This window comes from Carassius gibelio, chromosome B16, assembly GCF_023724105.1.
Source record: "Carassius gibelio isolate Cgi1373 ecotype wild population from Czech Republic chromosome B16, carGib1.2-hapl.c, whole genome shotgun sequence".
Classification (NCBI taxonomy): Eukaryota; Metazoa; Chordata; class Actinopteri; order Cypriniformes; family Cyprinidae; genus Carassius; species Carassius gibelio.
In genome coordinates this window covers 4,634,893-4,648,279 of record NC_068411.1, presented here as the reverse complement: position 1 = coordinate 4,648,279, position 13,387 = coordinate 4,634,893, and the positions used below count along the sequence as shown (strand labels likewise).

Here is a 13,387-nt window from a genome sequence, read left to right as displayed (position 1 = left end):
CAGCATCTGCATACATACAATAGTTCTCCAAAAATGCCTTAAAATGATGTATGGACAAGTGAAGGACAGAGATCACAAAATGTTCTGTTTTCTGTTCTTATTATTTTCACTACTTTTTTTTTTTTTGAAGCTGTAACGGACTAGAAAGCTGTATTTTTTAACAACGAGACTGTTTATATTGGAACCGAACTAAATCATAGTAGTGGCCACCTATCGAGCCTCACAGCAGTCTGAATCTGTGTTTGTGAAAATGGACTTCCTGTCGCACAAACAGATGGAGATGAGCTACATTAACGCTGGGAAGACAAACAACTCAGCTCAGTGTAGCGTAGAAAAAGAAAACTCGAGACGGGGAGAAAGAGTGTGAGATTATCTTCCTGGGAACACCGAGTCTACATTCAAGAAGCAGAATTCTACAGAGCTCTACTGAGTGATTATTAGTTAGTGATTATGTTGTGCCTTCATATTTACAACACAGCAACATGGATGTGTGGTTGTTAATCATAAGCCTTATTTGCATTAAATTAGTATATTAATTATTATCGTTCATCCTATTTGTCAACCTCAATTTAATTCAAATTCAATGTAGATGCACCGAATTTACAGTTGAAAACGTGAACAGAAACCTAGTTTAATTATTATTATAAGTTTTAAAACATTTTTGGGCTGGAACGATAACAATAATGGTAAATATATTAGTGTAGACACCAACAGACTGCAGTTATGTCCTTTGTCACTTTAAATGCTAACACACTTTATCAATATAATTACAATGTTTTCATCGTTAATCATCGTTCCGAAAGTGATTCCAACAATCATTATCATGATATGGTGGCGATCGCTTTATTAACAGGCATTTAAATGTGTATGGCTTTGGTGAATGGAATCGGTTTTGAGTACGTCTGACAGAGCTCTATTTTAAGGCCTTAGATTTTTGTAAGTCTGGGGTGAGTGCCGAAAACCACAACCTCTGTCTACATTGTGCAAGTCATGATGAGTACATCCACCCAGACACATGAGCTCTTTTTCCCCCCACATGCAACAATGAGCCTGCAGTGATTGTGACTACAGATTTGAATGTGCTCTGAGGGAGGGAGGCCACAGGTATGAGATCTTGATGTTTTACTTTGAGCCCATGTTACTGGTAGCAACCAAGAGCAGGATATGAATAAATCACTGTCTTCCTGTAGGTATACATGGGGAAATCATTTATTCTAAACATTGTTGTAGTGTCCCGAGAGCCCATGGAGCAGCTAACAGCACACTAATGAAACATTCCAGCACTGAATCCTGGGAAAGTCCACTCTCATTATCCTTACAAGCTCTGAACATGAGACAAGACACGTCCACGTCCTGGCACTTCTCAACATCTGTGTTACAAGGTCCAGACTGAAGAATAAAAATGATTAATGGAACGTTTCACCAAAAAAAGTACAATTGTGCCATTTTTTTTTTTTTTTTTTTTACCTCGAGTTCTCAAGTAAGAATTTGGTCAAAAGGAAAACTTAGATTCAAAGATGGCTGGTAAAGTTTGACATCAGTGACATGGACTGTCATTGGTCCTTGTGTTTATTGCAAACAATGATATCAAATCTAAGACAACATCTTTGTATACTTGACTAGAGGTGTCCAATCTTGCTTCTGGAGGACCAATGCTTTAATATGTCACAACAGAGTTGCTTGAAAGTTAGTAAACTTGAAGACCTTGACTGGCTTGTTCAGATGCGTTTAATTAGAACTAAAGCTAAACTCACGACAGTGGGACTCTAGGAGAAAAACTGGACACCCCTGGTCTTGACGCAGCTTGTTTTGCTATTGTATAATTATTGATGTATGTATGCAGATCAAATTGAATATACTTATAGTAGTCCTTTTCAGATTATTAATCTCTAAGATTTTGTACAATTTATAACAAATTATAATTTAACTGAAATACAGTAGAGAATGATTTTTGTTAAATGATTAATGGTTTAAATTTGAGTCTTTTTGTCACATAAAATGAATTCGCTTAATGTTGCTTTATGATATTTGTATGGTATTTTGTACTTCTCCCGAACCTTGTTATGAAACTACATTTATTTTATTTTTTTATATATAAAAAATTTAATTTTTGGTGATCTAACTAAGTTTTAACATAGAAAAGAGGGCAGTTACACACAGACTAGTCTAACAACATTTATTTCATAATTTCATTATTTCTAATTCATGGTTTTATATTTAGAGGTTATAAACTTGTGGCTGTGACAAGGCATCGTCAAAAGTGCTTTCATATACAAACTGCAGTGATCCAAAAGAATTGAGATATGCAGATGAAAGTGAAAAAAGGAAAGAAAAGAAACGAGGGCTTACTCAGGCTGTTAATTTTGCACACTTAATTATAGTTGGGATTTTACACTCTCCTCGGCTGTGAAATGTAACCAGCTGTGATTAAATCACTCTCTTCCAAACTGTCAGGGAGCACTAACATGGATAAAATGCTCTTTCCACAGTTGGAAGTGAGAAAACCACTGAGGAAATACAGTAGAAAATAGTCCCTGTCTTTTAACAAATTAAAAACTAACAGTTAATATAATACTTAGAATTGTTCTACTTAAAGACTACACGCCACTTAAAGGAAATGTGTCACCAGCTTCATGACTGCACTCTGTGGCTGCACAAGTAGGGTTTATGTTTGTGTTTGAGGTCAAGGGCATGTGGCTGTTTGTGTTTGACATGGCAGACTGGACTTAGAGCCTTGTTGATTTAAGATGAACTGATTGGCTAAATTAAAATGCTCTCTAATCCTTGGAAGGTACAATCGGAGCAGGATTAGGGCCTGAGCAACTGTTGGAGGCGGATGGATGTCGCAGCAAAGCAGTGAGGTCATTCTTTCAGCACGATGCCCTTCTGCTGATCAGAGAGCAATTTTATAGTTTGCAGTTAATAGGTGAGGTTAATTACAACAGCTGAGGCTAAAAATAGGCTGCGAGCTCAACCTGGATCAGTGTTTCTGTCACAGCTTCAGGAAGTATCACCATGAGACCTGACCTCAGACAACCTTAAACAGCCCAAAATACCCAACACACCATCTGATCCTGAAGCGCTCCATCAAAATAATGCAGTTTATCAAAGAGGGCGACAGTGAAAAAATTCATTTTTTGATGGATGTCCAAGTAACCCACCCCACCCCCCCACCTCCCGTGTAACAAGCATGTGGTGACATTTCTGCAAAATATGACATTGCTTCTTGGACGTTTTGTGACAATGTGACATGTACAGTAAATGCCACTGTAAGTGTATTCACTTTCATCCAAAATAGATGAACGTGAATCCACGTTAGTTGTACGTATCTGGCAGCTTAGTAAGAGGCACTAAATATTAATGCTTAATTACATTTGAAAATAAAGTATCACCTACATTAAACCCTACCCTAAACTTAATCAACAGTGTTAACAAAACCAAACATAAGTTTTGCTTGAAGGCATACCCCAGGATTTGTGCAGTAAAAACCAGAGATACATTCTGCATGTACTCTTAAGTCCCTTTCACACTGCCATTCCGGCAAATACAGCGGTTTATAACCTAACCGTCAGATAGCGTGTTTCATTGTCTCGCCACCATGCTAGTGGATCTGCCGTAGAGTCAATTGGTTGTTCTTGGAGATAGCGGGTTAACTCCGTGTCAGCGCGCGCTCTGATCGGTATAGGGGCAGAGATTTCAGACCTCCGTTTATTAAGGAGATCTGTCACAAAACTCATCATCCGCGCCAAAGTTTTTTGAGAAAATTTCAAATCCGCACCCGCCCGCCATCCGCTGATTGTTTTGCGGTCAATGGACGATGCAATAATTTACTGATGCGAGCCACAAAAAAAAGCCATTGTCTGTTGTAGAAAGGATGCAGCAAAGATATTAAATGCTAATGTATGAGGCATAGGCCTACGCTGAGTTTCATTACGATGAGATGCGCTCTACTTCACAGTGCAATGCAAGTGAACGCGGCGCGCTGGTGCTTCCATGTCACGGTTATCATTGTCTGCTATATTTGCTTTTTATTTATTAAAATACATGCAATTGGTTGATGAAACATTTATTAAAATTAAGATAAAATTTGTACAAAACGAAATTCGTTTTTAAGAAAGGTTTCCTACAAACCAAAATTTAATGAAGTGGTAAATATCATGTCTGACGATTTACAAAACTTCATTAAGTGGTAAAAACCATGTCTCCCGATATATTGCGCATCTTATGATCCTATCTAAAAAATGAAAATAATTTTTGATGAAAAATGTTTGTAAAAAATATTTTAATGACACGGTTTTGGCGGTTATAGAGTTGGTGTTCAACTATAACCGCCGGTTATATACTAACCGTCACACCCCTAGTTACTAGGTCCCCGACACGGGTTCAATGCCAAAATCAATCCCGGGACGTGGTTGCTTTCACACAGAAGGCGACCCGGCAATGTTCCAGCAATATGCCGGGTCCGACGTGCAGTGTGAAAGGGGCTTTATTGTGTACTTAATAAGAGTAAATGCAGAATAGATCTCATAACAGAAAACTGGATGAAGCCACACCCACCATAAATATTCCAGTACTTAAATCTGTTTACTAAATTCAATATATGACTGCCCAACTCGAACTGAAACAGGATATTTTCATACAACGGTTGACAGCTGTCTTGATGTATCTTTACGGAATGACAATGAAGTGATTAGTTAGGATTCCATATTCTATTGTTTGATTTTCACATAACACTGTATGTGTTTTGTTTCTACTCTTTTTATTGTATTTAATTTTTTTCTTTATTCAAGTACCTGCTGTTTTCAGGGAATGTTTAGTTCATCATTTGTAATTAAATTAAAACGTTCCAAAGAAAGTAAAAACAAAAAGAAAGCCCTAAAGTTAACAACAGTAAATTAAATCTTCAGAGCTTGTAAACATACTGTCTGGCTGTGACAATGCGAGAAGTTTCACATACAAACATATTGCCAGATTTTTAGTATATATCTGTTCACTGATCTGAACAAAGAACATGCTTAATCAGAATAAATAAGATCTATAAATCTTTAAATGCTGTCAAGTGCTTCTTATTTTATCAAGTGGGAAAACCATAGTGCCAACCAAAAAGTGTGTTGCTTCTGTGACCATCTGAGAGAACAAAGACAAAAAGCTGTCAAATGCAGACATTCATGCAGGAGGAGGAGAAAATCATCTGAGATAATCTGCATATAGTATATCCATACCTACACAGTGTAAACAAACATCTTACAATTCTATGAGTTCTATGTCAAATGTCATGGTTAATCACGAATCCCCTGCAGTGAGGGTGAAGGGGTTAATCAGATGTGCTGACTCACACGCCGCTTCTGCAGTGGTCAGCAGGACAGAGCAGCAAGTGGATTTAACAGACAAAGCAGCCATAGATCCGAAGAGAAGGGACTCACAGGTTTAATCCAGAGCCTCATTCTTAATTGAAGGATGTAATGTGTACTTGTTTTGTGTTTAAATACTTCAATGCCACGTTAATATGTAGAGACAACTATAAGTAAGCCATTGCTATGCTGACTTCCTGAAGAGTTTAAACAATATGGATCTATGACGTTCTCAAAACACTGCTCTGTTTAAGTAAAAACAGGGGCTTCCTGCTATCTAAACAAGTGCATATTGCATTTGTATGGTACAAAGTAAAAAAAAAAACTGAAATCTTTTATGCAAACCCTTTTACTTTTCATCTTTTACTAAAAGACTTTCAATCATCTTCGAAACACAATTAAATTGTGTTTACATCTAGAAACACGTCAAGCCATCCCGTTTGAGCTTCCAAACACTGATGTTGACTCTTCATGAATGTGTGGTGATAAATATTATATCTATGTAAAAGCCTAAATGTGGATCTATTCATCATATAAAATATTTGCATCTCTTCAGCAGACTTGGTTTTCATTTTATCGTGTCTTTATGGACTTTTTGAAGCCTGAAAATGTTGATTGCCTAAACTTGGACAGATAATGGATGGATATGATAGAATATTAAACCTGAATTTTAATTAAAAAATCTAATAAAAAACAATAAAATCTTAGCTTTTGTTCTGAGGATGCATACAGATCTTAAGGCCCGTTCACACCAAGCACGATAACTTTAAAGATAACGTTATTAGCATCCACAATGGCGAATGTTATTGTCTGTGTATTCTAAGCGGACGTGGGTCTGCTGCTTTAAATTCTCGAGTTTATTACAGCAGGATTGATTCTGATTGGTTGGCAATGATTTTATCGTTCATCAGAAAAAAAAAAATAGTTCTGAAAGTGATTCCAATGATATCGTTTCTCTTTGTCTTTATCGTTATAGATGTGGTGTGGATTCCGCTATTCTTTAATTTTGAGAACGATTTTTAAAACTATATCTTTATCGTTATCTTTTTAGTTATCGTGCTTGGTGTGAACGGGCCTTTACAGGTTAAGTAAAATATTTATATTTTTGGGTGAACTGACACTTAATAAATAATAAAAATATACACTAAAATATACTTAAATGGTGATACTGTATTTATTGTGTACGTGTCTGTTGGAACTCACCAGACCAGATTTTCACATCTGCAGTGCATCATGTGACTAATGTTGAAACTAGCTTGCTTGTGTGGCCATGCTAACATTAGAAAATAAACACAGCAGCTTAGTTAAGGTATTTCCAACTTCTGGCTTTAAATGGGATAATATTTTTGGAAGAATGGGTTTCCCTCGAAAAATATATTTAAAATTAAAAAAAATATATATAATTAAGTCCTTTGATGATTTGTTGAATTAGTCTATTGCCTCCAACATATACTGTATATACATAGGAGCAGGAGTCAGTTTTTAGGAGGTTGTGAATCTCTTGTAGGAGTCAGGGAGTGGACAGTGATTTAGAGGAGATTCTCATTTCAGAGCTTGCGGGAGATGTGGAATGTGCGAGTGTTTGCGGGCGGTTTCTTACTGAGTTCTCTGTCCGCAGTGATGGCTGGCCGCCCGCCACTAAAACCACACCGACTGTCCTGCCAACTAACTCCAAACAGATCAGCTTGTGTAATCTCCTTACACTTTCCCTGCTGTGCTGTTGCCATGAAGCAGAGCTAATTAATTAATGCAATTAAACACATCTGTCGACAGCTTTGCCATCAACACATTTTTGCTTAGCATTTTCTTGTCTTTTTTAACAAGCGCTACCTGGAAATGTATCTAATTTCCATCCCTCAATATTTAGGATGGAACATATCCCAGTTTTTACGGCGTAATTGGAGGGAACTAACTACATGTGAACGAGAGAAAGAGAGAAAGAAGATTTTTGTTTTAGGATCCTTCTTTTCTGGAAAACTACTGACTATCTGATTAAACTAGGAGATTACCATATGGCCTAAACAAAATCAACTCAGACACACGTAATAAAAACTTTAGCCACTGGCCAAGAACTTCAACAACATACACAGATTGTGCACAGCCTGAGCAGAGTGTTTCAATGAGCTGTTGGGGACCGTGATGAGGAACATACGTTAGTCATCGATGCTCTGATAGCACATGCAGTGCGGTTTACAGCCCACTGGACAGCTGGGATCTGGAAAAGTATAGTTTACAGTTCACTGCTTCCTTTTAACAAACTTAAAGGTATATTGTTAAAAACGACACAAAAGCCACTTTTGTTCAATGCCAGATTCACAACCTAATCAGAAGTGTGTTTTTTTTCTTTCTTACTGCAGTAAAACCACAATGCCACCAGTAATATTGAGAATTCATGAGCATGTGGGAGTGTGGAGGTCTTTACACTTTGAGCATTTGGTAAATCAATTAATTAGAAAGCATTCAGGACCAGGGGCATTATGCACCTAGTCGCCATCAGTGACAGTTCTGGCACTAAGATGGAGTCATGATAGCCTATGGTGCAATTTTGTAAAGTAAAATGTCTGGGTTCAAACTCTGATACTGTATAATAAAAATTATAGAATTAACAAAGCAAAACTGCAAATTAACTCAAATGTTGCCTCAGATGCTCTCTGTTCTTCATACGTGTTGTGCCTGTGATCTGCAATCACCTTGGTTGATAATTTTTTTTTATTTTCACATATAGCTGATATTTAAATTGATATGAAATACATAGTATTAGGAGATTTAATGTTTCTGTGTTGGGCAGGAAGCTCAAAGAAACAGCAATATTTTGCAAAGAGCTGAAAGAAGAATTAAAAGAAGTATAAACTAGTTTTGAAAGGGAAAATATGATAGAAATTATGAAAGGGCACATATATATCAATTCTCGCTAGCTACATATTTGGTATTAAGTTTATCATTTTAAATGTTTTCAGTAATTTTGTTTAATGTTTGTGTTAAAACACAGATGACATTATTCTGCGTTCCTACCATATCGTAATTACCGTAATTTCGAGATGACAACACATGACGTTCTACGTTCTCATGTCCTTGGTCTCGGACTTATACTTTTCTACGGCAAGACTATCAACGCCTAAACAGAGCCTGTGGTGGTCAGGTGGTACAGCGGTCACTGGTACAAATCGTAGCTCTCAGAAAACTCCCAGTCCACAAGCTGTAATTACTAGTTCTACGTGGACGTGACCACTTTTTACGAGTCGGAATCTCCTAATTATGGCAATTCCGATATGGCATGAGCACACCTTTATACATGGCTCACATCACATGACTGTGGATGGCACTCACCCAAAGTTGCACATGCACAGTAATGTACACTTCTGCATTAAACTGAGAAAAATGAAGAGAATGGAAGGAAAGAAACATACTTCTATAAGTATTTGATCACAACTAATCATGAGAACATAACACATGTAGATAAAGAAGCACATGACAAGATCAACATAACATAACTTTGAGAAATCTCATAATAAAACATACAAATATGATCAACAACAAAAATGTTGATATTTTCATGTCTTTCTTTATCTTCATGTGTTATGTTCTCATGATAAGTTTCAGGTGTGTCTTGTTTAATCATTGGCCCATGAGTGTATATATAGTACTCATATTTCCTTAGTCGTATGCCTAGCTTTGTTTTTGTAACCCTCTGTTGGTGAGTTTGTCAAGTCTGTTCAAGTAAAATTCATGGAAGATATCCATGAAGATATCTTCATGGAATGTGATCTTTACTTAATATCCTAATGATTTTTGGCATAAAAGAAAAATCGATCACACTAGATCACATCGATCACAAAGTTTGTAATGTTGTGTTTTACTTTGTTGCTGGTTGGTGTGGTTCACGGCACAACACTTTAACAAAGACAAAATCCCTTCAGGAAGGTCACTGAAAAAGTGTACAGTGTACACACTGCAGCAAGCTTAAAAAAATGCAACCAAGATTGTGCAAGTTGAGATGTGACAGACTAAAATATTAAAAACAAACCATTTTCAACTAAGATTTGCATGTCTTGTGTTTTTATGCTTGTTAGAGTATGTTTTTGTTAGTTTAGTTTTAAACTCTATTGAAATTAACACGAAGTATCGTCTCTTGTGTGCTTCACGTGAGTAAATCTATTTTGTCTTGAGTAAATTGTGCAAATTTACCCTGCTTCTCTGAGAACATTAACATAATGAGAGATTAATGAGGCCTGTTTAGTGGGAACTCATATATGGGCATCAGCTTCCCTCTCATCTCTGCTATCTATAGGTTTCAGCACTATCTGATAGAGCACCAGCATTGTAATGGAAACCATATGACAATCTGCTAAATATAGAGCCAATCAAGCCTTAATCATGACACATGTCAGCATGTGAAAGGCCATTTATTACTGGCTCTCATCATAAACTCTCCATACACTGAGTAATCTAAGTGTCCGCTATTAAAGCCTGGTGCACACTGTACAATTTTGGCCAGGGTTTTGCCATCTAGGATTTCTGTTGTTATAGGGCAAAATTGTGAGGCTTTGATGGCCTAGTGGGACATGTTCACAGATGGAGAATTAATGATCTTTGTGATGAACAAGAAGCTTTGGACTTTGGAGACCATTCAAAAATCATAGTATTCCATTAAATTACAAATTACCTCAAACTCTTCCTTATGTACGTAATGACTTCACCCAGGTTGGAAGATGCATTTTTCAGTATTCAGTTTGTCTTTTTGTGGTTTGAATAAAGTCATCTAGAGAAAAACTATAACATAGATTTTTTGACTCTTTTGGACTACCACCTGAAATTTGAGTACAGAATGACATGACAACTGCTGGCATGGAGTCATTTCACTCCGAAGTTGGTTATGGAAAAATACTGCACACTCTGATAGGGAATAAATGTCTGTCGAAAATATGATTATAGTGTGACCAATAACAGTTTGTTTGTAAGAGAAATTCATATACGGTAAACAACTCTGTTAATGACTTGGGTAGGGAGGGGGGAATTTACTAATAATCATGATGTATGGCAATGTTTTTCGCAGTTATTTGTTAATTTTTTGGTTTTGATGTAAAAAACCATGGGTGCAGCAGGCACAATTATATTACACAGTGTCTGAAAATAGTCCCCAGCTAGTTTGTGTAGTTGCAGCGATAGCAGAGTATCATTGCGCCTGCTGCACCCATTGTCCAGCAGCAAAGTTCCTTGATTATTACGCCAGAATAAGAGTATAGTTCCTATTCATATCGGCCAAGCAACTTTTTATTTTATTTTTCTTTGGTCATTTTTGAGCGAGTTGCTACCAGTCTAATCAGATTCAATGATCTTTGCTAAGCTAAGCTAAAGTGCTACCGCCAGACCCGGAGATCGGCTGAATGGATTCGAAAACGGTAAAACTCAACTGTTTAACTCTAGGGGTGTTGTAATTTCAAAAAAGTGAGTTAACTGAATGCACAAAGTATAAGAATTACAATAAAAAACTATAATTACAATACATTTTGTTAAGTTTGTGCATAAAACAGCGATGTATGCTGTTTTATCTGTTATTGCAATAAAACTAAAAAAATATTGAAGGGCCCCAGTGCGGTTACCTCGACTGTATTGCCGGCCCTTAAGCCACTGCTAGAATTACATGGATCTGAATTTAGGGTGTTTAACAGCCAACGATCCATGTTGATAAATATATAGTGTTACTTCAGAGTCTAGCTGCTGATCTGATGTGAGATACACAGAGGACATGTGAACTCTGAATGTGTTTTAAAAGAGATGAGAGACACATGAAAGACTGGCTTCTGTTTCAATTAACATCACACACAATGTTTGAATCCTTTCAACTGTATCAGATATCCTTCCTCACTGTTCCTGTTTAATGGCTTCCTCTGTCTAAATATTTCTGTGTTGTTAGGGGAAATGGTACGTTTAATAACTCAGACAGAAGAAAGCTGGCGACTGAGGTACATGTCTGAGCAGATCTTCCTCTTCAAAGACCAAAACAACAACCAACTAATGAGCATTCAGGCTTTCTCCAATATTTGGGGTGCACTACTGAGGATCCAAGGAAATCTAAACATATTAAATATCTGGGAAATGCGTTACAGTAACTGTGTTAACTAAAATTAACAACACAGACTCGTCACAAAAATATGCCTGTGATGACATTTCTACGAAACAATATTACATTGCTTCTTGTGAAATGAAATGTCCATTGAGTACCACTAAAAGATTGTATTGTTTTATTCAAAACTATTATTGAAAGTAAATCTGGTAATGTTTTATTCGGTTGGTATTTGTATGCTGTCAGACATGTAGAACACTGTTTCTTTGGGACGCTGATGGGATTAACATCTTAGTAAAGCCCATCAGCACTTTAAACAGCTCAAAGTAATTATGAAGAACTAGTCAATAATTACTATCCATTTCACACATTCTAACACTAATAAGATTTCTGTTTTTAAGCTTACCAGAGGACATGCAGCCTACTTGTTTCGAATGATGTCTTTTCCTTCTTTCATTTTTACATAAACCGGAGTTTGTGGATTTTGGCAATTGTTCCTTTTGAGAGTTTATTGTTCTTCTCTGTGTATATTTCACAGATTTTCAGCTCATTAACTATGTCTGCAGTTCTGGATTATACAAATTGAGGCATGTGCTGCAGACCTGCTTAAACATGTATGAACACAAACACAAAACAGTGTGTCCTCGCATACCACCAAACCTGACACTCAATGTACCTCTTCGCAATCTTTACACAGCTACTCGGTTATCTAGAGATTTTCTGTCAATTTGCAGCATTTCACTTTGCATCCTTGTTAAATCAGTGCAGTAGTGAGGCTTTCTGCAGATGTCTTACCTGACTTGCTCTTGACTCTCTTGGATGGCTGTTTCTTTTTAATGTACTTGGTGGCGTCCTGCTGCAGCAGTGGTTCCTCCTCCTGCTCAACTATCGGCTCAGGAATGGACTCACATCCAGCTGCGAAACAACACACAAATATTCATTAATAATAAGTAACCGGTTAGAGTATAACTCTGTACTCCACTTCACCCAATAAAGCCTACTGTATCCTGTTTGATGCATGAATTTGAAATGATCAGCATGATCATAACTTTGCTGAATGTTTCAGTGAACAAAAGTTTAGTATAATTCTAAAACTGTCCACCTTTAGGTGGTGGTATGTGTTTTTGCTCTAAAATCTTAAAAGATTTTCTTTAAATCTAAGAATCAAATATGATAAATCAAACTTTTGAGGAGCATGTATTGTACATCTCCTAGTCATATTACATGGGAAAACTACTCATAAACTGATCATTTTATTGAGAGATATACAGTAACTACTGATATTTATATGCATTTAATGCAAGCAGTCTACTATACGGTTTAAAAATTTTTATTGACTTACATTACACGCATTTACTTTACAAACAATCAGAAATCCATCTTACTTTTGGCCATATAAATAACAATATATGCACCAAATTGTTTATTTTGCTCGGTTTGGACTTCTGAATAAAATTGAGGTGGTTTTTTTTCCTCTTCAACTATGAGCTCCATATTCTCACTATACGATAAACGCCCTATTTATCAAATTTATATGTATATATGTAACATAATATATGTATATGTAACATAAAACACATGCATTTTTTTAATATTGTTGGTTCAATTAAAGGTTTTATTAAAATTAATAAAAAATAAAATAAAATGATTTTTGGACTATTATTTCACAAGTCAGGCTTTACAGGGTTCCATTCTACACATTGACCAGTTACGTAAAATTATACTTTGTGCTTTGTGTAAAGTTGACACACTGTTGACATATTTAACATTTCTCCAAACTGCTGGCAGGTCCGAGTACACCTGCTGCACTCCATCAGATGGATTTGACACTCTCTGCTGAGGATCAGCCAGAATTAGGAGTTTAGAAGGGGACTGATGAATCAGCCTCTTATGTCTCTCGGTCCAGCCTTCTTACCCACAATCCTTTTCCTCTTCTTTAACAAATAGACAAATCTAGTTTGACTGCTTACTT

At 36.5% G+C, this 13,387-nt stretch overlaps 1 protein-coding gene across 2 annotated transcripts in view; it reads right to left on the bottom strand.

The window, feature by feature from the left end:
• Positions 1-13,387, bottom strand: part of LOC127974532 (protein PTHB1) — a 105,987-nt gene that overhangs the window by 28,058 nt on the left and 64,542 nt on the right. For both annotated transcript variants that reach the window (XM_052577876.1, XM_052577877.1), the window contains one exon: positions 12,211-12,330. In XM_052577876.1, coding sequence (XP_052433836.1) covers positions 12,211-12,330 — 120 coding nt within the window. The remainder of the gene's footprint in view (positions 1-12,210; positions 12,331-13,387) is intronic.